Source organism: Ammospiza caudacuta, chromosome 1, assembly GCF_027887145.1.
Source record: "Ammospiza caudacuta isolate bAmmCau1 chromosome 1, bAmmCau1.pri, whole genome shotgun sequence".
In the NCBI taxonomy this organism is placed as follows: Eukaryota; Metazoa; Chordata; class Aves; order Passeriformes; family Passerellidae; genus Ammospiza; species Ammospiza caudacuta.
The window spans coordinates 111,323,752-111,350,321 of NC_080593.1; the positions used below are offsets into that span (position 1 = coordinate 111,323,752).

The window sequence follows — 26,570 nt, forward strand, 5'->3', positions numbered from 1 at the left end:
TTCTGCTGCTGGGCATGTTGACCAGATAATGAAAAAAAGGCAATGAAGAAATCCTTATTGTTTAACTGGTGGGAATTTGACCCTAAAGAGAAACAATGTGTTGGGAACTTAACCTGAAAGAAGAACAATATACAATGGAGCTGTTGTTAATATGGAGGTGGTATCGTGAGCCGTTGTGGCCTCATCTCACACTCTGGCCAAGTGTGAGATGATGTCGTAAGTGGAAAAATCCCACTCCAAGAGGAGGAGATATGAGGTGTGGTTCTGGGGTGCAGAGGCTGAAGGACAAGATACCATTTGATCCAGGGGACTTCCTGAAGGTGCAGTGCCTGCCTGCCCCTCCCACCTGAGCACCATGCTCCATCTCCTTCTCCTGCTCAGCAGCTTTCCAAAAAATCCAGGGGTCGGTATGTATTATTTGGTACTGCGTGTAATCAAAACAATTCTGCTTTGCAATCTGAGTTGGGTTTCAGGGGTTTTTGTGCATGGGCATCCTCCAGAACCCGTACCAATCATCTCCCGGCAGCTGGAGATGACAACATGCAGAATTCAAGGGCTGCTGAACTTGCAGAAGAAATCTTGACAAAAGAGCTTTTTGACCTACCAAACAACACTGATTTCAGAACAATTGACACCATCAGTATTGGTGAGTAGGGAATTATAATATTTAGTTGCTTTCATAGAAAAAGAACATACCGTCATAAGAACAATAATATCTACAACTGCTGCTTCTCAATGCATCAGTAATGATGTAACAAGTATGGATCTGAGCAGCTATAAATGGCTTAGGTGTCCTCATTACTAGATTAGGATCTTTCTTTCTTATCAGCTCTGATAGTTAAAATACAATGCAACATACTATTAATTTTGATATAATAATTTTGTGAGTCTGAATTTACAAAAAAAACCACTTTTGTGTTGGTCTATACAAGTAGTTGGTCTGGCAAAGTAAAAGGTTAGGAAAGCCTGACCATACAATTACCACAAGAACCTGCAGTTTAACCATAAGAAGAAACTGTGGCAATCCCAGCACTCACTGACAGCTAGCAAGTAGAAGAGATGGTTAAAGTTGAAAGAAATACCCAAGAGTCACAGACAGTGGTGACAGTACAATGTACTGACATTTAAAAATTAATTTTTAAATGGAATCTTTAAGTAATCCAGAAGGATGCCATTATTTGCACTAGTGATAAATGCAGTGTCTCACATCTATCAACACTAGAAATAGCTTTGCATTTTCCAAAAGCAGGCTACTGAAATTATGTTGCTGACAGATTTTTTTTTTATGCACACACATTTCTCATTTTCAATTTCTGTCAAGAAAATGTATGATTATTAATATATTAATATCTTGTCAAGAGTCCTGCTAGTTTTTTGTTGTTCAAAATGTTTTAGTGCCAGCTTTATTCTCTGAATCACAGAATGACTGAGGTGGGAGGACACCTCTGGAGATCTCCTAGTTCAATTCCCCTGCAGTTGTGCTGCAGGGTTACCTGCAGCTGGTCACTCAGATCTCTGTCTGGTTGTGTTTTGATTGTCATCAAGGAGACAGATTCCACAACTTCTCTGGGCAATTTGTGCCAGTACTCAAAAACACAATGAGAAGATTTTTTTTTCTTAAATTTAGATGGAATTTCCTGTGTTTCAATGTGTCTTTCCCCTATATTTCCTTTTTCTTATTTCTATTTCATCCTGTATTTCAATTTCTCTCTGACACTTTTTCTCACAGCAGTTCTTAAAAAGAATTAAAATGTTTCTTTAGTACTTGCTATACAGTAATGGTGTACTTACTTGATAATGATATGCTTACTCAACAAGAAAAAGATAGGTAAGGTGAGTTCATTGTTGTTGAGAGGACAAAGGTTTTGATTTATGATAGTTACTATTTTAAGTACCAACTTGGTGTAAAATTCTGTCCACACAACTATAGACTGGAGAACAACATGGGCTTGTTTTCTGTGCCTGGGCTTCTAACCTGCCTTCTTCTTCAGGTGGTCTGGAGTCTGGTAAGAAAACAAAGAATCTATATTCTTTATATGACTGAGAAAATAATGCAGATAGGATGAGATTGAGAGGAAAAGACTTATTATTTTGAAAAATCAATATAATTCTGTTTTTGTCTGTGTGGGACAGATAAATGATTTCTGCTTCCTGTTTCCTTGGGGTTTTAGTGTTGCTATTTTTCATAGATTTGTCAATACATGGAAAGAGATTACCTTGTGTTCCCCAACTAAGCAAAATGTCCATTAGTATTCCAAGTTACCAGAACAACAAGTCTGAGGTTAAAATCCAGAACTGAAATTTATTTCAATTGTCCATGTCTGAATGTTTTGGCTTTTTTTTGGTTGTTGTTTTGGTTTTTTTTTTTTTTTTTTTTTTTTTTTTTTTTTTTGTGGTTATTTTGGTTTAGTTTGGTTTTTGGGTTTTTTTGGTTTTTTTTTTTTGCTACAGCACAATATAATTGATATTGGAATTTATGCCTTTTTAGCCCCTGGATATACTTAGAAATGACTGCTCCCTGTTCCTCCAATCCAGCTGAATTTTTTCAGGTCAAAAAGTAACGGTTGAGATTTTGATATTACCTGTGTTTTTTAGTGAAATGTAGCATTTTGCTTATGTTGGGAGGCTTTGTTGTAGAGGTCAGGAACTTTTGGTGAAGCACAATATAATTAGCTCAGAGAACAAAAACCGAAAGGTTCATGAAGGTTTGTTTCAGCTGTTCGTATCTTCAGGGCAATCTACACAGTAAGGCAATACTTTTTATGACACTACATAAGTGCAGTAACATTATCAAAGTTATAGAGCATAACCACCTGTGGCAGCCTTGTCTTCTTCCTCTCCACTGACACGTGCTCATATGTGCCCTAAATTAAGCTCTCAGCCTCACATTCCAAACTTTCCCATAGTCCTCCTGTATTCCCCATCACTCCAATTCCATCCTTCCCAACTATGCCCTCTACCTGTCCCTCTGCCCCAGTCTTTTGGAAACTCAAACCTCAGTCTTTTTTAGATTCCACAGCAGGCTTTTTTAAAACCTATGGTAGGTGATACAAGTGTTACTAAGATGCAGAAGTTACCTGACATCAAAATCTTGTCTCTTGTGAGGGAAGGGCTTCTGACCACCAGGGTTAATTATGTTCTGTGGCCAGGAAGAGCTCATTTCAAATTTCTGGATGCCAATACTAAAATAATATGGTCTGGAAAAATCAGTGGTAAGTTAGGTGTCTCATCCAAACTAGATTAATAAATTCCATCTGAATAGATGTCCAGGCTAGGTGAGGTGGATCATCTTATGGTGATGCCAGGGCATCATGGTGGTGTCATAGATATTCTTGGCACATAAGAATTATCCATTTGTTTCTTGATTGATGACTGAGTCTCTTTACCTGATTTTTACATGATTACAATAGGTGAGATATTTCCCACTTGTCCAAGATGCACTTGAATTTTTTGTCAGTTTACTGTGCTCTCACAAGTGGTTTAACCAACCATTAGAATGTCTTAATTCACATGTTGTCCATGTCCAAAACTAGGGACTGATATTAAAAATTATCAGTATTTTGTATATGTGTAGATTAGACTAAATTAGATTCCTCTTTGGCACATTGTAGCTAACACAACCTTCTTCTGCACAAGACTATGAACTGTGTATTTGTTGTGTGTTTACAATACTTTCACAGCCTAGAAATGGCATCATATATTTTGTCAGGCTGGTATTAAGACCAAAATCACTGCCATGTGAACAAGTGATATCTGTATGCAGAGATGAAGCTTTTGAAACAGAGTATTTTGCAGTGGAGATTAACAGGAGGAAAGACCTAATTCTGTTGGTAACACAGTAGCAACACCTTGAGAGAATTTTAGTTCAAGCGAATCATAAAATTAAATTTCTGGCCTTTCTATTTACAATATTTTTTTCTGACATTTGCTGAAGCTTTTAAAAGGCAGTAATTTCAGATTAAAAATTAATCTTTCGTGTGATAGAAGGAATTCCTTCAGTATAAAAGATTCAGTGGCAGTTTTCAGACACTGAGGACCAGCCTGGACTTCACTGAATTGCTGCATTTGATATTGTTCAGACATGGACTCATATTTTGATTTGTGCACCAAAAATACCACTGTACTTGGCTACTGATCTCAGTTTGTGAGTCAAAAAACTTCCAAAATGCAAAGTGCTGAAGCAGGGCTGTTCCAGGACAAATTCAGTCAGGAAACAGATTCTGCTCAGTGTTTTCTGTAGCTGACCTGTCAAGGATGGTTAGACTGACCTTGGTCAGGGTCAGGTTTGGAGTGGACAAGGACATACGTGAGTGGTAGTTTGATTAAAAATAGAAAAAGGAAGCAGGAGAAGCTGATTAAAAACTTTGGCTCTTTATAGAATAGTTAGCTACTAAATGTTTGCTGTGCCAGCAGATACCAGTTAGGAATTGTGTTTCTTAAACATAGAAATTATAGCCTCCATTTGGTTTGGCAAAAAATTATTTTCATCTCTTAGGCAATGAGATTAAATGATCAAAATCTGACAAAAACTGTGAAGCAAGACCTTGAGTGAATTTTAGTTCAGGTGAATCATAAAATGAGATTTCTGGCCTTTGTATTTACAATATTTTTTTTCTGACATTTGCTGAAGTTTTTAAAAGACAGTAATTTCAGATTAAAAATTAATCTTTCAGTATGAAGCTAAACTGGGACATTCTGACAATTTCAAAGCTTTCTTTCTGAACCTTGAAATTTCATGGGAGGTAGGATTTTTTTCTGTATTTGGTTAAAATTTTTATATGGAGTCAGTTCTAGGGCTCACAGTTGTTTCCCTCAAAATTGTTCCCATCATTATGTGTTGAAACTTAGGTCTAGAAGCACATGTACATTTGAATCTCTCTTGAATATTCTGGCCATAGGGTTGTCTTACACATTGTACAGATACTAGAGATTATCACAATTAATGTTTCTAGGTACTACATGGACTTGATTTTTGCTGCTTTTCAGTATTCTGATTTTGTTTTGTTCATTATTTCTACTGGAAGTTGCAGATGTTTATCACACTGGAAAAAGAAGTCCTACACGCAAAGCTGCATGTACAGAAAATAAATTATTTATATGCAGGAATAAACATAGGGGGAATACTGTGGTAAAACAAAAAAAGTAAAAATCCCACACTTTTTTCCGGAATTGCTGTTACATTTCTTTTAGAATATAAGGATGTCTTTTATCTTCAGTTTGTGAACTGCTATTCAAACATACAAGTACAAGACACCCAGGAACAATTGCTTAGAAAGGCTGTTCATGATTTTACTCACTATGTGGGAAACACTTGTGTAAGTATGTCCAAGGCAGTCCAAAAATGAAGTGTCCAGTTAAAGAAAAGAATTAAGATTACATTCTATAGGCATGTTATGGCAAGGAAATTGTTCCATGTATATGTTATCATATGTCACTTTATCTCATTATGGTCTGTGGATTCTCCATGTTGCAAAGGGAGTGTTTGAGTTGTTATTACTCAGGTAAATGGAGTCCAGATAGGGCACTGAACTGGGGCTGAGGTGACCTGGGCTGTGTACCCGGCCCTTCAAAGCCTCGCTGGGTAACACCAGACCACTCATTGTCTCCCCCAGTCTTCACATTTGTGATGGGAAGTTCATCACAGATTCCATTGGCTTTGCCCAGCTGCTGACTAGTAGCAATACTTGATTCCACAGAAATAATGGGCTCCTTTTTTTCCCATTTGTGAAGGACACAAATGAGTTATGGGAGAAAAGCAGCTGTGAAACCTCCACAGGAGCAGTTCTGGCTGAATTACTTGTTGGGCACCCTGAGGTGGGGAGGGCACGGAGCTGCCACACCAGCAAATACAGGTTTCCAGTCGAATGAGGAGGCAGTGGGTGCAGCCAGTCCAACACAAAGCAGTGTGCTAAGTGCTGTCAGTTGAGCTTGAATCACATCTCTAATGCTGTTGACAAAGTAACGCGAGCTGCATTTCATTATCTGCCTTTCTAATAATATCTTTTTTTCTTTCCCCTCCCCAGCCTTCTCCAGAGACAACTGGTGAGTTCTGTTTAGAGATCTATTTGTATGCACAGGAGGCAGTCAACAAAACCAGCTGCTCATAAACATGGCTACGACAGACACAGATTTATAATTACTGTTATTGTTATTGCATTAATTTTCACACTTCATAAAGATAACAGCAAGGGCTAATGTCCTACCTCACTTGTCTTTTTGTTTTTCAGAAATAGACCTAGATGGAGGAATTGATCAGGACATCTTCGACATAAATGAAGGTTTTTCAAAATTCAGTCTCAATTTTTTAAAAATAATTTTCATTATAGTAGTCACAGACCAATACCATAACTGAATGATAATCTCCTTTTCCCTTTAGCTTTAGGACTGGACCTTTTTGAGGGAGACATCAAACTTCCTGTGGTGAGTTCAAATATAAAATACAAAGCCAAAAATGTGTCATTGACTTAAATGTAAAGTATCACTGGCATGGAAATAATAGATGCATCCTGCTCTTACAAGCAATAAATGCTGTTTATGTAATAATAAACTGAAGATGATTGGAGATGGAATTCTACAAAATGTCATAGACAGTGAAGGAGTCAACATCATTTGCAGAAACATTATCCAGCATGAGATCCCATCAGTGATTAGATCAATATTATTAGCTTCTTGTTTCCCTTTTTACATTGTCACTTTTAAGAGATTAGGCAGCACTGATCATCATCCAGGCAGGTTTGTATAAAAAGAATTCTTTGTTTATCTGTACAATATTCTGAGCCAGTTAAATTTATTGAGCAGTGCTGCAAAACCTTCATCCTGTAAGTAGATTGGCTAAAACTGATGAAAAATTTAGATCCCTAATATCACATTTTAAGGCATCTGGCCAGCATCCTCATATGATCAATGAAAAAAAATTACATTTACATCTCAAAAATATCTAGTAGGAAACCCCCAAGGTGTCTTGCACTCTGAAAGTAGTCTGAAAATAGTGTTTTACTCTCCCTTTTGGGAGATATGCCGAATATGTCTTTGAAAGCAAGGACAGCACTTGCTAAAGGTACAGAAACAAATGCTGGCATTATGAAAAATTACAAAACTATTAATCTCTGTACAGTTTTCAGAACTTTAGATCTTAAGGCTTCCCATAGGAGCAGAAGCTCCTGAGTACATGCATCAAAAACTTGGGTAATTTCTATGGAGAAAATGCAGCAGAAGTTGAAGACACCAGTAGAAGGGCATGAAGGGACTTCAAACCCAAACCTCAGACCTCTGAAAAATCTTCTGAGGGTTTTGATCTCCTTGTTTTCCTTTATGTCTTACTTGGAATTGTAGGTTTGCTTCAGCACTATTGTAGTCCCTGATGCTAAATCCCTTTTTACTGAGGACTGCATGTTTTCTTTCTGGATACAGGATCGAAACTCCATCATTGGTGACAACTATCGGTGGCCCCATGTCATCCCTTACGTCCTTGAGAACAGCCTGGGTACGGTATTGCCCTTCCCACTGTCTGTATGTTGTGTTGGTTGAGCTGTTCAACACAGGTTGATAAAGCTCCTATGGTGTCCTTTCCTCTCTTCATCTAGAGCAGGCCCTTTCCCACAGCAGGAGTGGGGCACAGTGTGCACAAACAGGATTTATAATCTTGGTATCAGAGCTGGCTCTCACCTCCTTTCTTGAATGATTACCCTGCTATGGCCCAGCAGATGGTTTTGGTTTTGAAAACTTGTGTCTGAGATGTGAAACTCTACAAAGCAGAGGTGAAAAGAGGGCACTGAAGATATTTTTAAGGAGAGGAAGCTTACTTGGCCATTTATATAATTTCCAGCAGTGAGGGTAAAATGACATTCTGACAGACAGTTGGCAATGGTACATTGCTAAGTCCCCTGTGTGAGTCAGAGACACATCATAATTTGACCCCATCCTTTAAATCTTTGTGTTGAAACTATACAAGTTTCTTAGAGGAGATAACACAGATATAATCTGAAAAAATCAGGTCCTGGAGAAATTCAATGAAGGATCTGTAGCCTGCATTCTGTACTAGGTAAAATTTGCAGTCTTAATTTCCTGTATATTTAATACTTGTTTACATAAATCCCCAAAAAACAAATGAAAGAACCTACAAAATTACCCCCCCCAATATCCTTCTATATACTCATAATGTCATATTTGATAAAGTACCAAAGAAAAATTACAGAGGAGAAAGACAAGAGCAAGATACAGTGTTGCAAGACCCTGATTTATGTTTTTTAGGTCCCCCCATTGATTTTAATCCGAGAAAAAATCCGTTTATTTTGATCAAAATTGCTGGAGCAAGAGCCACCCTTGAGACTTGCTCCATATGCATAATAGTAGAAATCTTTCTGTTCAGTATTGACAAGAGCACTGTTTGCTTTGCAGAAATGAATGCTAAGGGAGTCATCCTCAAGGCATTTGAACAGTATCGACTGAAAACCTGTATTGACTTCAAACCTTGGGAAGGGGAGGAGAATTACATATCTGTGTTCAAAGGAAGTGGGTAAGAGAAGCAATTAAAAATAACTTTAATTATGTTTGCTTTCAGACTATTCTCACGGCCAGTATTCAACCTAAAACTCATATATCTGGTCATAACTTTATGTTTTTGTTGTCACCATTTTCACAGCCTTGATATTTATTCTTAAATATAAGAAGACATGAAGTCCTATAAGAGATATTTTACTGGACATGGTAAAAGATATCAGAAACAAAACAATTGTGTTCTTGACTGATCTTTAGATATATGGAGTATTACTTTCAGGTAGGCATTCCTAGTATACCTTGGCTTCTAGGGGAAAAGAAAAACCAAGGAGAAATATGACAGTTCTCACTGTGGGGCAATGAATTTGTTTGAATGTAACAATGGAAATGCACTTGAACAACTCCACATAAGCATTCAGATAAAAGAGCAATATTTTAAACTCTGTGCAGCACTGAGATATTTTGCTAATATTTTACTTTATTTACCTCTTTTGATGAATAGTCATGCTATTTCATCTTAAATATTGCAAAATAAGACTCCAGTAAAGAAGTCAAAATTGCCCCAACTTCTTTCCTTCTAAGACATTCTCTGTCAAAACAGTGCAACAAAAACAAATATATTGTTCACTCTGTGCTGAACCATTTCTCTTATAGAAAAGGAGAACAGGGAGAACTTGATAGCCTGGTGAGGAAATTTGCTTTCAGAAATTCATTTCCTGATATGAGAATGCATTCATAAATGGGAAAAGATTTTCTGATAATAAAAATGTTTCTCTTTCCCTTTGGCTTGTTCTGACATATTCGTAGCAGATAATTGTTTCAAAATTTCTTTGGTGTCTGGCTCTTTGTATTTGCTGCTGTTCATGCTGTACACATGACACTGAAACTCAGCTCTAAAAGATGTATAATTGGAGACTCAGGGAGCAATGCATTTTCCTGTGCTAATGACTCCAGCTTTTTGAGCTAAATGGAAAACTCATGTAGCTGAATTTTGTAATCCTTCATCCCCTAAAATATGCATTGAATTTGCTAATAATTGTACCTGAAAAAGAACCACAATATTTAGCCTATGGCAAGTAGGAGGCCTCTGTGCAATGTTTCATTTATATGTCTATTAAAAATAGATGAGTCATGGTGATGAAGAAGATGAATCCTTCTAGTTGGATAGCATATCTTGCCCTCACTGTCTGGTGTGTGGCTTGCCCTGAAGTGTTTCCATCACCTTAGCTGACACATCCACAGCAGAACTTTTTAAAAGATTGGAGCTAAATGGTGCAGTCTCCTGAAAAGGTCCATCCAGTTTCAGTGAGTCATCTTGGGTTGTACAAAGAAATCAGGACTGACCCTGAATGAACTGCCTTCATTTCAGGCCATTCCTTACTTCTGGTGTAATGGGTGCAAGCTGGGCAAACCAACCCATTTTTGCTCCGCTGTTCCTAATATTTTGGAGTTTTTAAAATCAATTAAGACTCTTCTATCTGCTGACTAAGGACCTCAGCCCAGAGGGTACAGTGCAGAGAGGCACACAAAGTTCCTGGCAACATAAAATTTTACCACTTCAACTAAAGGTTGATAAATCACATCTTTGCCTTTCTGATCTTGGCTTGCATCTATAAAAGAGAGGAATGTGGGGGAACTTTTGTATCAAAAGGATTTGAAATAAGCCATAAAGTTCTCATCTGGATTACCCTTTTGAATTCAAATTAAGTCAGCCACAAAAGAAGCCAGCGGTCTTTTATTGTATTGACTGCCCTGTGTGAAAATGCATCTGTAGTCTCTGGTGTATGTAGAGAGTGTATCAAGGCCCTGCCTACTACTGGTATTATGTTAGCTCCTGCCTGTGTGCTGGGCAAAACATGAGGTGTGTAATTGTGAATTACAGAAATGCAGGATAATCAGATGTGGCTGCAAAGTTCACTGAGGAGTCTGGAAACCTGCAATGGAAGTGCTATTTCAGCTTACTGTTCTCATGAAGAGCAGGATTAATTCAGCAGGAAAACTAACATGGTGTGGTAGGATCAAATGATTAACAGACCAGGGGGGATGAATATCATCTCTAGTATTTCCACATGGATTTTCATGGAGCACTGCTGGGAGGCTGCTTCAGCTCTTTGCCACTGTTGCACACGGCAAAGGGAATCCATGCAGGAGTAGATTGACACAGATCCCTGGCTCTCCAGCTTGCTGCTGGTAAGTCAGGGTGTCTGTGAGCTGATATTGGTGATCTCTGATACTGTGGGAAGAAAATTAGTAGCAGGACATTAGTATAAAAATGTGCCTGAAATTAGTGGCATCACTGCAACTGATGGCGTGTGTCTATTTGCAGCCCCAAAAGGAGGATGGTGGGGTTAGTCAGAGCAAGTATTTCCATGTTCCTCCAGCCTCTGATAGCAATGCAGGAAGCATTGAGTCACAGGCAACACAGCTCTCACACACCTGGGGAAAGCTGAGACTTTCTTCTCCTTTCTCCCCTCCAGAAGACACAGGATTCTATGTGCCCATTGCTCTGGAGTGCCATGTCCCACTCACCTCAGCTTTATTCTCAGTGCAGGGTGGCACAGACTGTGTATTTGCCCCCTCTGTGGCTGTTGGGTGACAGTGTTGTAGGCATCTGGCAGACCAAAGGCAGCTGCACCTACTGTCATTTGGGTGTTACTTCTGCTAAGTGTCGTGGGTGTGCCTGCTGTAGCCTGCTGTGCACGGTGCAGCAGCTGTGAAGCCAGAGGTGGCTTTGGTAGGAGGTGGACCCAAGCCTGTGATGGACTTCTTCTGCACGACACAAGAATCAATATGATCCTGTTCAAGGAAAGACATTGAAATTACAAATGCTACATGTGCTCCCTAACAGGTCTCATGTTGTGATTTTAATGAGTAATCAATAGGCAAGGCCTGTGTTGCTCTGTGGACAATGAAATACTGGGGAATATGTTGCACTATTAAGTCACAGAGTTTGAAAGCACATAGTGTGCTTGTATTTTTAAATTTCTGGGGTGATAGGATTGCAAATCCTATGCATATTTTGTGCCCTATTAATTTTATGTACTTCATTGGGTAAGTATTGATTTATTTGCTACATAAAATATCAATTTAAATGTAGCTCTCTGTGCCTACTAGTTTGTGGACATGGGGTGCCATTTTATTGGCCTGTGCAGATAACTCACTAAATTCTTTCACCCTTTAATATAAACTTGCAGCACAGCTGCAGTTTTGCTCTTACTTGGGAGTGTGTAAGAGCAGCAAGTGCTCTAGCATGGCAGCTCACAGAGAGCCAGAAAGAAAAGGGCTTGTTAAAAGTACTGTCAAATCCATCAGCCTGTCAGAAGGTAAACACAGCATGGAGAAGCACACCTTGCCTGGCAGCCACAGCCCCATGCAAAGTAAAAGACCAAAATAGTACAGGGAAAAGCAGGCATAGGAGACAATGTGCATGAACACATTTCTCCTTATGATAGGGACATGCTTGAAGTGTGCTCACAGTCACATGTTGTGGTCTAGCTGAAAATTGTTAATTTGCAGTAATTTAATTGCTCTAAATTATGTGCTCACAACCTTTGATGTTCCGGAGTACCAAAGAAATCATCCTCAGTTTTCTTTTGTTGCAAATAGCTCAACATTTTTCTTCTAATAGAGCCAGAGACAAGGACCTTCTTGTTCATCGAAACAAATCTGAGAGGAAGGGGTATGATAAGGAACAGATGAATGGAAAAGTGCTCTCTGTAACAAAATGTGACTTCAATGCTCAGGTTAAAACTATACCTATTGAATAGACTAGTTTTGAGGTTTGCATGGCATGGGGAGGGTGTGTATCTCACAGAGCCCTCTCTCATTCTGTGTCAATGACAGCTGCTGGTCGTCAGTGGGAAACCTGCAAATGGGCCTGCAGCAACTCTCCATTGGAGCCAACTGTGACAGGATTGGGACAGTCCAGCATGAGTTCCTGCACGCCCTGGGATTCTGGCACGAGCAGTCTCGGTCTGACCGGGATGACTATGTGACCATCGTCTGGGACAGGATTCAGTCTGGTCAGTCACTCCTCTGCTTTCCTCTCAATCTCTGGTGCTAGCAGCTTGGATGTGGAACATCCCTTCCAGCCATCTTTTGGTGGTCATGCTGTTCTCTCACCTGGACTTACTTTCCAAAGCCAGTATATCAATAAATTAGATATAAAGGGACCTCTGCTTGAAACATAAATTCTCATTTGTTCTTGCTGTTGTAATTCCTTGTGCCATGACAGTTTCTGAAGCTCTAATTAGAGATCTGTATCCTCTTATGCTACGTGTTGTACCACAGGGCAGCAGAAGAGGAAAATTTAGTTTGTTTAAATGAATACTCTAGAAATATACTTACTCTAGAAGCCCTTAATGAAATAAAAATAACTAACCCCCCCCAGTCTGAAAAATCCAGTGTGACCAAACCCAGTAGAAAATCACCAGTGAAAACATTGGTCCTTCTCTTTCTGCCTGTCTGCTACACCTGGTGCTGGCAGCAGAGCGGAGAGAGCAGAGTGTGCAGAGGGTGGGCAAGCAGGAGAGACATTTCAGGGTCTGTGTCACACCAGCAGTTACTTTAGAAATGCAGCTTGTGAATTGTAAGTGTTGGTATATTTGGCACAAGCCTGAGACATTGTTAATTTGCTCTGTTAATTCCTCAGGACTTTGCTCTGTCTCTGCTTCTTTAGCTTGTTGTTGTCCTCTGTGACTTTCAGGCTGTTCAAAAACAGAGTTATATACACAGACTTGATGTTTTCCTAACATAGGTAGACACAGAAGACTGAAAAACTGGGTAATGATTAAATCTAATGCATTCTTATTTAGTCCTGATCAATAGTCAGGTGCATATGCAATTATATATTACAGAAAATTACTTAGACTCTGTTATTTGATTTCCATTATATTTTGCTGACTCTTTAGTGACAAGCTCTACTATTGTGAGACATTTGAAACTGCTGCAATTTTTTTACACTGACCAGAATATAGTTACTGTATTTTGACTGATTTAAATTTTGACTCCCCATTGGGTAGTAAGCAACTGGTTCTTTGCTCATACTCCAGAAAACATCTGTAAAGCTACATTCTGGAAGTTTATCTGATGACAACTCTAAATTGTTTATTATTACCTAAAATGACGAGCAATTGAACATCAGAGAATACAGATTAGAAACAGTTGCAAATTGCAGTAATTTGAGTACTGAAACACTCTCCACTCTTGGATATCGCAAGCCCATCAAAATTTATAAGTTGTTCCACAGGAAAAATTTTCTGGTATCAAAAGATTTTCTCCGTCCAGCAGAAGTCATTAGTGGCTGAAAGAGGAAAGTAAATATCCCTAGACTGGAAATAAAAGTGTTTTACAGAATAAGTACAAGTAAATTACTACAAAAATATTTTGAGATGTGATAGATTCTCTGTCACTGCAAGTCTTTACATTAAAATTTGATTCCCTTGAGCAACAGGCAATCTTTCCTTTCAATTTTGCCATTTAGGTAAAGAACATAATTTTAATAAATACGATGATAATAGATCAGACTTCCTGAATGTTCCCTATGACTACAATTCTGTGATGCACTACAGCAAGACTGCATTCAAGAATGGAACTGATCCCACCATCATCACCAACATACCAGACTTCATTGATGTCATAGGACAGAGAATGGATTTCAGTGAGTACGACCTGAAGAAACTAAACCGGCTCTACAACTGCAGTAAGTGTCTCCATTTATTTTATATTACTTGAAAGAATCATTTGAAAGAAATGAGGGTGATACATACATGTTGGACCCATCCAGACACAAGTGAAAGAGATGCTAACATATTTAGAGAAGTGAATTGTATTAAAAACACCAGAAATAATGGTACAGCTAGAAATAGCATTCCTCCTGCAGAAACACTGCTGAGTAGCAGAGGTTTCTGTGCAATTTTATCTGACCTTTAGTTAAAAACCAGCTTTGCTCAGCAGCTGACTTTTGTTCATCCCTTGGGTGGCTGTTTAAAATATGAGCTTCTGCACAAAGCCTTTTGTTTTTTCCCTGCATTATTCCACAGCTGATGCTCAGACACTGCTCAGAAATGAGCATCTTTGCTGCGGCTGTCATACCTACTCCACTATCATGGAATCTGTGAGACAGATTTATGCCTATTCATATATACCCTATCCATGCAAATAGGGCACAGATGCCATTCTGAATAAAATGCAAGCTTTCTAAATTTTCTTGTTAAGCTTCAAACCCGGTTTCTTAAAAAAGTGGTCAAAAGAGTTATTTTGCTTAGGTGGCATTTATTTTGCAAAGCTGAAGGAAAGTAAGAGACAGAGAAATCTAGATAAGTCCATTATCAAACTGGAATATAATTCTGTAATTGTTGCTGCATTCAATGTGCCCTGACACTCAGAAGACTTTTACAATATCCCAAATAGTGAGTATTGGCTTACAATTATATTTTAAGCCTCATAATGCAGATTCCTTAAACAATTATCAAACTGGTTTAATAATGGTGCAGTTTTTGAGCATAAAATTCTGATGAAAATATTTTTATTCACATAGGTCTAAATTGAACACACACACACACACACACACACACACACACACACACACACGCAGCCTTATCTTCTAGCACTTGCTACACAATCACTTAGGCATTATTAAAGTGCTTACACTAAGGATGTCTTTCACAGAGGATGGGGTCCCTCTTCCTCTCCATTAATCTTATCTATTTTCCATCATTCTTGTGCGTTACAGCAATACTTCATGATGTGTTAACTTTATTCTTAACCCACAGGCACATTCCCCAAATGAAAAAAAGCCCCAGTCCTGCTGAAATCAGTGACAAAACTTCCAGCACGTTCAGTGCAATCAGGACCTGCCCTGCTCCCCAGTCCCTCTCTTGGCTTCATGTGATGTGTGTAGTGTGGATGATATTTGCAGAGACATAAATATTGTCAGATCATCCACCGCTGCCAGGGAGGATGGTGTTTCACAGGTCTCAGCCCTCGCCCACACAAAAGATTACTTCATTTGCTGAACATGATTTAAGGAAACGTGTAAGCAAAATTTCTGCTACAGGCCCATGTGGACAGGAAATTACATTAAAAATGTAACTCTTCATTCCTAAATAGAAGAAAACAACCCACAGCATAAGAAATACTGACAGATTGTTTAGTGTTGCTCCACTCTGTAATTCAGTGCTTTCTTTGAGGCCATGTAATAACAGTAGATTTTAGTCTGCTTTCCCCTTGGAGCACACTGCTCAACAGAGCGGACCATGAGGTTTCCCTCAGCCTCTGCAAGTTGGGACTTGGCACTAATGCCCCCTGTGTTTTCTTCTGAGTCCAGTCTTTAACTGCATACCAAACAAGTGTCTGCCTTTGGTGCAGACAGAATTCACAACCTGCCTCACTCATTGCCCCTTCACCTGTTTAAGTAGGAACCTCAGAAATACATCATAATCTACTGAGTCTTGCTTTTCTGTCTTGCTGGCATTCATGTCAACTCTCCATGCCAGCCAGCACTTTCTACTTAAGGTCATTCAGTTACTTCCTTCCTGTTTGGCCAAATAAATTTCATGTTTTGTTTTGTATTTTGATTTCAAAGAGTTCTTTCACCTAATAATTCTCCATTTTTGCTTACCTTTCGCCAGCAGTTAGCATAACATTTGCTGTGAAAGCCTCTTCTTAGCTCTTACAGCATTGTACTGAACTGTATCTTAAAAAAAATCTGCCATACACTTCTGACTACCTTGCAGCCTCTAGAGGGTTTTTAGCTTTCTGTGAGGACAGCAGTAGAACTGTCTATATCTCATATCTCAGCAGTGGAACTGGTTTGGCAGCAGCTCATACTTAAGTGCTTCCCAGAGCTGCAGCTTAAGTGAAGCATTTGGTATTTTATTGAGGTTGAGTTTTTGTGATACTCAAGGTCTTTCTTTTATGCAAGGAAACCTTTAAACCTTTGAGCCACAATATTTTATATATAGTTTTAAAAGTATTTAATTAACTTGGCTCTTTTCAAATTGTGGCTGGTATTACACATGAGCTCAGACATGGTGCAACAAAATAAGAACAGGGATAAACCTGGACTGTGCTATCTCTCACCTCTCCAGAGTTTGCTTTAGACAGAGAAAATATTTCATATGGTATTCTCCCTTTCATATTTAACTGCACAGTCTTCCTTCACCTAATTTTTCCCTTGTTACATGAAAGATATTGAAAAATTTGTATGACAAGAAATATCCACATGAAAGGTCCCAAATATACCTTTGCCAAATGGGTTTTTTTGTTTAGTTTGTTTGTTTTTGTTTTAGTTTGTTTTTGTTTTTTTAATTCTGTGTTTGGAAAATCAAGGTTTGTTTATTCCAGCCAGATAGCTTCTGCTTTTCTATATTTCAAAATAAGCACTCCAGCTGATACATTAGTGAGTTTGTATCAAAATCTGTGGCCATGTGTGGGCTGGCCCAAAGAAAACAGAACAAAGAATGGTAAGTCTCAGGATCTTTTGACTATTATATGATGTGTGGATTGGGTTGATATTAGTGTTCCTTTTATAAATAAAAGACATGATATGATAATTAGCAGATGCCCTCCTGTATTTGCTGAGGGCCCAGAGTGTTCCTGACGACATCTTATTAATGTCAGTGTTAATCACCAAGTGTTTTGTGCTTTGAGTTCCTGAACATTGTATGTATCAATGCTGATGGTATTTGAAGCCACTGATTACTTGGTGTTTGCATTTAGTCTTTCTCTGCTTATTGTTTTGGACCTTCAGAATTAAAATGTTTTATGTAATGGAGATTCACAATTTTATTTTTTTAATGTCATAGCCTCCTCCCTAAGTTTCATGGACACATGCAGTTTTGAACTTGAAAATATATGTGGCATGATCCAAAGTTCAGATGATAACAGTGACTGGCAGCGTTTGTCTCAGGTTCCTGCTGGGCCAAATACTGATCACACCAATATGGGAGAATGCAAAGGTATGAGAAAAAAACTCTTATCTTTCTGGGAGGAGTTTTCTGCAGAGGCATGAGGGATTCCTTCAAGATTGGCCTTGTTATCTGTTTATTCTTTGACAAACTGCAGTTTATTTTTTAACTAAGCAGCATAAATCTACATACCTAGGGACATCATGTGATATGTTGATTTTCTGCTTATTTCAGAGTCCTTATCTCTTTTGATCAGTTTTTTTGGTCTTAGTGTCACATCCTGTCACGTGAGTTATATAAAGCATTGAACCTGTGATACAGGCACACCAAATAGATTGCTGCTTTTCTCAACAATTGCTCAATAAGTCCTTGGACAGAAGTAGGACTTTGAAATGTGTATTATCACGGCTGAGGTGAAAAATTAATTGACAATCTAGCTAAATGTATCTCAACCTGTCAGAACAGTCCAAGAGTTCAGGAGTTTAAATCAGTCCTCCAGGGTGTCAACTGTGAGTAACTGGGTAAAGAGTAAAACCCCATGGTTTGGGTACAGTCTCCTAGAGGTAATTAAACAAGGACAAAAGCTGCAAAGAGAATAGTTCTACCTTTGGAAAAGGTGAGCAGGTAGCAGTCCTCAGTCAGAGATTTGTACAGGATCTACCTAACCCTGACCTGACTGTATCCTCTAGAGTTATTACAATACAGCATTAAGAAAGCCAGTACATCAGGAAAATTCTGTTTTCTCTCCCCTCTACTGCTCATTTCTTATTGACTTTTGGCAGATTCTGGCTACTTCATGCATTTTGACACCAGTGCTGGAGGAGAAGGAAGCACAGCTGTCCTGGAGAGCCGAATTCTGTATCCCAAAAGAGGTTTTCAGTGCTTGCAATTCTATTTATACAACAGTGGTAACGAGAATGACTGGCTGAATGTCTGGGTCAGGGAGTACACGTCAGCCAATCCAAATGGCACTCTGAGATTCATCAAAGAGATAAAAGGTATGGAATAAAATTGCATTTTGTTTTAATCTATCCCCAGTATTTTTCAAAGTACTGGGGAAAATTATTGTGGCAAAGTCACTCATTTCCTAGTACTGTTCTTTGGCTTCTTCTCTATCTATGTAATTGATTCATTGCTGCTGAAATTATACCTGATGGATCCTCAGTCAGCTGCTTTCCTATAATATAATAAATTACCACAAATTTCAAACTCTTGTATTATCAAGATAGTTTTCTCGCCAAACTAGCTAAAATTCCATGAGCAATCATTTTAACTGTTCTAGAATTGCTGGTATCAATAGCAGCTGATGAAGTCAGAATATTAGAGTAAATTACTATTAATAAGAAAATCTAATACAGAAATGGAAAGCATAAGTGCCCTGGAATATCTAAGTTAAAAAAAGAGAAATAAAATTTAAATGACTTAACTGAAATATATGAGCAACAGATCATGATTTGAGCTGTAGTTTGAAGAAGACTAAATTCTTGTGGTTTTGGGAGCCTATGGCCTACACAATGATCAGCTGAGGTCAGCTAATGGACAAGAGCTCTTTAAGCTAGAATTGCCAAAGTCACCTTATGATTAAATTACTTTCTCAAATACTGAACTATTATGTGGTCTCCATTTCACCCACACCAACTTCAGAAGGATCTGAGCAAGTTTTTTTTACTAAATAGGTATAATTTCTGTCGCTTTTTGTCCCTTTAGGCTCAGCTGCTGCCAGTGCCTGGTTTTTTTTTTCTACTCTTTTCTTCACCTCTATGGCGTCACCCTCTGTGCCCTCTGAGCTAACAGGCATCCTTAACCTAAGAGCTGCTAAGGCAGGTGTAGGCTTCACATCAGTCTGAGCCCTCCAAACTCTTTCAAACCCTGCTTTGATGCCAAGAGTAATTTCTCCAGACTTCAGCCCTCCTCACAAACACTCTTTTGTGTCTATTAGGCCCCATCTCCCATTCCTGCTTTCTCAAGTCCATAATTTCCTTTGAAGACTCTGATCTCATAAGTGTGTCCAAAGAGGCACCCTATTTTTACAATCTGTGGCAAAACTTTTAGCAATGATTCAAGACCACTTTCCCTCCAAGCTGTTTCACTTTTTTCAAGCAAGAAGTCGCCCTCTCCAATGCAGTCAATAACCTGGAAGTAACAGTGACATTACAGCCCCTTCCATCCATGGTCTGACACCCTGGCTGAGCTGCTCATGAGTTGAACGATGATGTTCACATAGTTCAGTGGCTTAGGGACAATCCCTGAGCCCTTCCCTCTGGTTTGTGGCAGCTGGAGATTTTTGAATTGCATGTATTACATGTAAAAATCCTTTAGCTTATGCTGAAGGCAATTTCATGGAAATCAGTTGGGTGCTTTTCTTCTTGTTTCTTGGGTAATTGTTTCCCTCCTAATTATAACAGTAACGAAAAATGTCAAGAAATTAAGACATATTTGAGATCCATTGTGCTGTGTTTTGGGTGTTAGGAGAGTGATGCAAGAGTTCTGTACCTGCTCATTCAATAAATGCAGCTGGTCTTCTGTGCAGATGAACCAAAACCAGGCCACAAAAGAAACTGTTTTGATGAACATACTTTTAAAAAAGGGTGTTCTACTTTAATTGTCCTCACAAGGCCCCTGTGCATAGGTCTTTGCTTTTGTGTACACTGCTCTTGGAGTTAAGTGGAATTTGCTAGTGCAGGCACTTTAGGATGCAGCATCAAACTTGCAGCAAGGTTCTCTTGCATGAAGTAGGTTTGCAAATGACTGGCTTTAATTTGACCTTAGTACCATTAATAACGTGATGGGTGAATAGTGCTTCTGCATAGGCAAGCTTCCAAGAAGCCATTTAGAAATACAAAAACAAATGAATGAACTAGTCTTGCAGTTATAGGTTCCCAGAATCCTCTGGAGCATTTTCTGTTGAGGCATGTTGTTGTTCAGCTATTTGAATATGACTTGTTCTGATTTTTTTTTTCTTTTTAACAATACACGTGAAACTCGCTTTGTGGATTTAATATTCGCAACTCCTGGATTAATTTAATGAAATTTTATTAAAAAATGTAAAAGAAAAAGCAGTGTTATAACCCATCAACAAGTGCTATTGTGCATATTAATTCTGTTAAAATATTGTATTGAGCAAATATGATCTTGAACTGAAAAAGTAACATCTACAGAAGAAATATTCCATCACATTAGTGCTGGTGGAATTGAAAGATTCTTACACAGTGTTGGTATGGGGTTCACAGTCCTGTGCAGTGCTTGACTGTATTACTGAGTCAGAAATCTCTACCCTTCTTTTTCAGGTTCACCTGAGACCTACTGGCAGCTCCATCATGTTTCTTTGAATGTCACCAGTAAATTCCGGGTTGTGTTTCAAGGTGTGCGAGGAAGTGGCTTATCAAGTGGAGGCCTCTCTATTGATGACATCAACTTGTCAGAAACTCAATGTCCCCACCATGTCTGGCATATCAGAAATTTCACGCATCTCCTCAACACAAGTCCAGCAGGAAAAAAGGGAATACTATACAGTCCACCTTTTTATTCTAGTGAAGGATATGCTTTTCAGGTCAGCTTGTATGTAAATGGTACTGCTGATAACCCATTTAATTTAGGAATATACTTGTCCTTGATTTCTGGAGCAAACGATGATCATTTGAAATGGCCCTGTCCATGGCAACAAGTTACCATGATCCTGCTTGACCAGCATCCTGATATTCGTCAACAGATGTCAAACCAAAGAAGCGTAACAACAGACCCTGAGAGGCTTTCAGGTTAGTTAAAATCAAACGTGTAAAACACAACCAAAAGACAACGGGTCACATCTCCTCTTTGTTAAATTAATACATATTTTTTAGCTTCTGGAATGCTTTATATGTTTGCAGCAACAATAATATTGATCCACAGACAAGAAAAAAATGAAACCTACAAGCAAGTTAAGCTGGGACTCAAGATTTCAAAGTTGCATTTGCATAAGAAACAGGTGGATCATCTATTCCTAAAGTTTATTTCATATGCTCTGTGAGGATACACATGTTTCTGTTTTAATGAGAATGGAAGTTTTCCAGAAGTCATGAAAAGAAAAATATGGAATTAACAATACAGGCAGTTTATAGCAGATAAAAGTGAAGCAACTATCAAACAAATCCCAGCCCTCCTTGTCAATGATGCCAGCAAAAGCTTCCAGATGGACAAAGTACTGATTCATATTATGTAACCTGTACTTGTTCAAGGTGTGAGAAGATAAGGGCTGTTGTCCACAATAACTTGGAAATGTGACAGCTGAGGTAAAAAGTAACTCTGAGAAATTATAGGAATCTCTACAGAGAGAGATATTAAAGAAAACACCCACATTCAGCATTGGATAAAGTTTGGATTTAAGTCATTGTGGCTTTTGTCTTCTTTTTGCCAAAAGAAAATTTGGCAAATTCTTCTTTTTGCCAAAAGAAATCATCTCTGCCACTGAATTAGTTTTCTCACTAGAAAGGAAGTAAGGAAGACACAAAACCATCCAATTCGTATTATTATTTTAAAACCAGTATGTTTTACATTGCATTTTCTGTTACACTGGCTCTACATGAAAACAAAGTGAGTAATCAAGAAAGACTTAATGTCCTCTCTGTAAATGAAAGACACACCACCCCATGTCCTCCACAGATGTTTGTGAAAGCACATTTTCCTTGTGCTTTCTGCTGTTACAGCCACAGTGCCCTTTTCCTTCTCTGACCCTGTGGACGTGCAGTCTGTTTGCTCTCTGCTCCTTCTCTCTTGTTTATACATATATTGCAAAAAGTCCACGATTTCCAAGGGAAGCCTTGTAACACACACTCTTTATCTAATCAGAGAGGTGGTGGAGCAGGCAGATCTTTCCCCCTCTGTCAGATTGTTTCATGGACAATCAGGCTCAGCTTTGAGCTTTAGAGCAGGGTTTGATGGAGCAGGCATCAGTGATTGTGATCATTTAGGTTGTTCAAATATCTTGTGCCCCACATCTACTTCAGGAAGTGGTGTCTTTTGAGAAGCACTGCATTAACTCATGTTATAGATGATTTATGTGCTACTTATCTTCTTGACCACCTCACTTTAACAAACTAAAAAGAAAATACAACAGGTTTTCAACTAGCTCTCCAATAACCTCACCTCCAGCAGGTTCTTTTCTCAGTACCTCAGGCTAAACCACATAATTGAAGATCTCCGTTGTCTTGTGCCTCTCATCAGTGGGGAATCCCAGGCAATTGAGGTTTCTGCTGAGACACAAATCCAGAGCAGTCTCACATTCACATTCTTTTTTTCTTTTTTTTCCTCCCAGAATCCTCATCAAACTATACTTGGGATAGGCCAGATAAAGTAGGATCCGAAGCAACTTTTCCCAATGGAACTAAATACATGAGAGGTCCAGGAGTTGGAACAAGTGCATTTTTAACTCATGAGAGACTTAGAAGCCACAACTTTATAAAAGAAGACAGTGTTTATATTCTTTTAACAATGGAAGGTATGTAAACATAGCTGTTACTCTTACAATGCAGCAAACAGCGTCAGATACCAAGTCACTAATGCTGTCGTTATAAATACACATGATGTACTTTGCACTTGAGCACTGTTTGAATTATGCCTGTGTCTAAAGTCAAATCATGTGTTTGAATAAATTTGTGAACAGGTACATACACAGTATAATTCCTTTATCTCATGTGAAGGTGTATAAAACAATGCTAATCCTGTGAAAATTAATTTGAATATATTAATTTGAATAAAACTATCTGTTCCTGGAAAAAATTCTAGAGGACATTTCCAAAATACATCCTGATCCTAAAATGCAAAAAAGACTGTTTATCTGTTAAACCTTTGGACAGGCTTACTGCTCTTTATTATTAGAAATTATCATTAGAATAAGAAGGAAAATAATGTGGAGCAATTGTCTGTGCGTTCACCGTGCAGATATATCACATCTCCTGTCAACTCAGCCGAGCATTCCACCCCCTCTTGTAACAACTGCAAGTGCCACCACCACCACCAAAGCTGGGCCTGGCCCTACTGCCGCCACCAGGCCCCCCAGTGGCACTGAGATCTCCACCACCACTGCATCCACCACCAGCACCACCAACCAGCCTGGAGATCCAGAGATTCCGGCCTTCTGCCCAAACAACCCCTGTGAAAACGACGGTGTCTGCGTCATAGTAAACAGAGCGCCCGTGTGCAGGTAACTGCCTTTGTCCACCCTCAAATGCTGCTTTAGGATGAGTAATGAGAGTTTCTAACAAAATAAGTCTTTGCTCCCAGTGAAAGGAAAGACAGACTGTAGCTGATTAAGGCAAGTATTTGCAACTGCTCCTGTGAGACTGAACTTATGGCCGATTTGGGCAACAAAGCTCCTAACCTCAGCATTTGATCATTTTGAAGTACTCTGCTTGACTTTCCTGTAAATTATATTTTAAATGTGTTTATTATTTTCAGTAATGTATTACTCCAGGTCTTTAGAATTCCCTATAGCAAAATGTAGAGGAGTTGAATGAATGTAATTGAAAGAAAAGAACATTTATATAATTACAGTAGATTTGCAATACTTATCATGTAGGAAGCAGTGTAGACATTATTTTAAAATTTGCCTCAGAAATATTGTACAGTGCAAATTATGACCATGAGTTACCAAAGTGTAGTCGCTCGCCTTTGAAATCAGCAGTGAAAGCTGAGGAATAAAAGATTATTTGCCCTGCAAGAAGATTAATATCAACTTTTATTTAATTCTCTGTGGATACATTTACGTAACCTACCTGCCTGATTAGCATTGTTCCAGCTCTCAAATAACCTCTGAGGCTGAAGACAGTAACCTTAGATGCTGTTCCAGGGCAGGTAGACTGGGGGAGTGCTGTGAGGAAAGTATTAAGGCCAAGAGCTACAGGAGTCAGGATGACTCATTAAATGTTATATATCCCTATTTAGAAACCTTTAAAAAAAAAATTCTTGTGCAAGTCGTTAGAAGCAGGTCACAAATAGGAGTAAATGTCAAGAAGTTGTTCCAAGAAGACAAAAATAAAATATATGCTCTATGTTATGCTTCATTTCAAAATTATGGGAAGAGAACATTTATTTTCTGACATTTCTGGACTCTTAGAAGCTTTAGTGCCTTTGCAACCTACTTTCTGTCCTACAGAAATGTGTGGCCAGCAGTCGGTTTCCACCCCAATTTTCTGTTGGGAAATGGATGGGAATGTGATACATCCCAGGTGGAAAGCTGAATCACCTGGAATCCCCCCAGCAGGCAATATCTTGGCAGTGCACTGCAAACTTGTTTTCAGGGCTGAGGTAGTCCTGAATGAATGGCTCAGACAGGAGCTAGAAAATCAATACATGAGGAATAACCAAGGTTAAAGATGGAGGTGGATGTGCTGACTGTGGTGCTGGGGAAGGTGATGGAATCAAAGCCTGGAGGTCGTTTTCAGTCCTAAACTGGATAGCTGCTGGGCTGTGAATTTCTTTTCTTACCTGCTTGTTGGGTGAAGGCAGAGGCAGCTCTTACAAGTTCTTTAAATTTGAAAAAAAAAAAAAAAAAAAAAAAAAAAGCTTCATAGATCAGCTGCATCCAAGTATTAAGAGGTCAAGAGGATCAGGAAGGCATTTAGGATTTCTGGCAAAAGCTCACTCTGAAGGCACAACCTGTGAAACATCAGGAAGCTGAAAGAAACACCTTTAGGTGTGTGAGGACAGTGGGCCACTCGGGCCACTAAGAAAACTTTAAAATAGAAATCCATTTTAAGATTATTTCCTTATGCTTTAGGATATAGAAATTACCTCAGAGATGCCATTTTTTGGAAGTAGATATTTTCACATCTTTAATATTTAGGTGATAATAAATGTTAGTTCTTTTGCTTTCTAGATGTCCAGCAGGTGACAACTGGTGGTACATGGGAGAAAAGTGTGAAAGGAAAGGCTCAACTCATGAAAATACTGTAATAGCTGTTTCTTCAACCATAACTGTGTTTGTTGTAATGCTTATTGTCACCATCACAACTGCAGTGTGCCTTAAAAAGAAATACAAACAAGGAAAGGAGAATAAGGAGAGTGTGACTCTAGAAGAAGTAAGTATCTCGCCTCTTTCAACAAGTATAGACACATGCACACATATCTATATTCACTAAAAAGCAAACAATCAAATTAAGTAAGAAGTAAATGGAAGATGTCAACTTTTTGAAGGCTAAAGACTACAGGTTAAGAATTAAAGAGCTCCTTTAAGTGAAACTAATTTATCAAACACCAAAATCCCACTTAATTAAAAATCTGTTCTCCTCTTCCACCCCCCTCCACTCTGCCCCAATGACAGCTTACATTGAGTGGGATAGTGTGAACATAGGGGTTCATTTTCAATTTGTAATTAAACCATGTTTTCTGCTCAGTAAATTTGTATTCCATCTATTGCTGCCTATTCTACTAAATCCCCCCCTGGATATGGTGCTAAAAAATGCATCGCAGGGTGTCAAAACAAAAAGCAAATCTAAAAAATAATTTTCCACATTCAAAGGCCTTTTTTATGCAAGGCATGAAGTAGCTGTGGAAATATTAACTTAAGAAAAGGTTAAGAAGACAGCAGGTTAAAACTGTTTAGATGACAGGATCAGAAATGCCATGTACTGGACAGAAGCAGCATTTGGGCATGTTTTCACAGGACATTTCATGCCGTCTGAAACACAGGGACTCTAAGTAGAGGCTTGTCCTGGAAATAGCAAGCGTGACATGGTTTAGGGGGACTCACAGGGTACAGGAGAAATTTTGTAAACAAACTGAAGAGGAATATCCTTCCAGAAAGCAGAGTTCCATTTTAAATTTTGTCCTAATAGTCTCTGTGTGATACCCCATTGAGTTGAAGTACCTCTGTGCAGTGTCAGATACTTGACACTGCTACTTTATGACCATCCAATAAATAGTTTTGGTTTCTTTGCAAGTAATGCTCTTACATTATACACATACTTCCATTCCCTGTACACTTTTAAGATGTGGGTTTGGTTTTTTTTCCCTCACTTAGACTAAAACATCCTTCTGAAGATAATGCAAACAAGCATCAAAGATACAAGATGAACATCACTGCAAAACCACAACTACGTCATCACTCTTTCTGCTCCTTTTATCTCTACCATCATGATAAAAGTTTGTAAAGTCTGGAAAATAATTCATCATCTGGATAAAACACTGTGC

The 26,570-nt window shown here is 38.7% G+C and overlaps 1 protein-coding gene across 1 annotated transcript; it reads left to right on the forward strand.

Moving 5' to 3' along the window:
* Window positions 1-211: 211 nt before the first annotated feature.
* Window positions 212-26,570, forward strand: MEP1B (meprin A subunit beta). The gene is made up of 18 exons (XM_058805833.1): window positions 212-216; window positions 501-646; window positions 1,777-1,828; window positions 1,931-2,006; window positions 6,024-6,042; window positions 6,228-6,278; window positions 6,377-6,418; window positions 7,403-7,483; window positions 8,398-8,515; window positions 12,340-12,518; window positions 13,979-14,197; window positions 17,304-17,456; window positions 18,188-18,403; window positions 20,693-21,160; window positions 22,696-22,878; window positions 23,322-23,583; window positions 25,258-25,459; window positions 26,401-26,570. Exons 1-18 carry the CDS (start codon window positions 212-214, stop codon window positions 26,416-26,418), a joined length of 2,490 nt encoding a protein of 829 aa, XP_058661816.1. The 3' UTR covers window positions 26,419-26,570.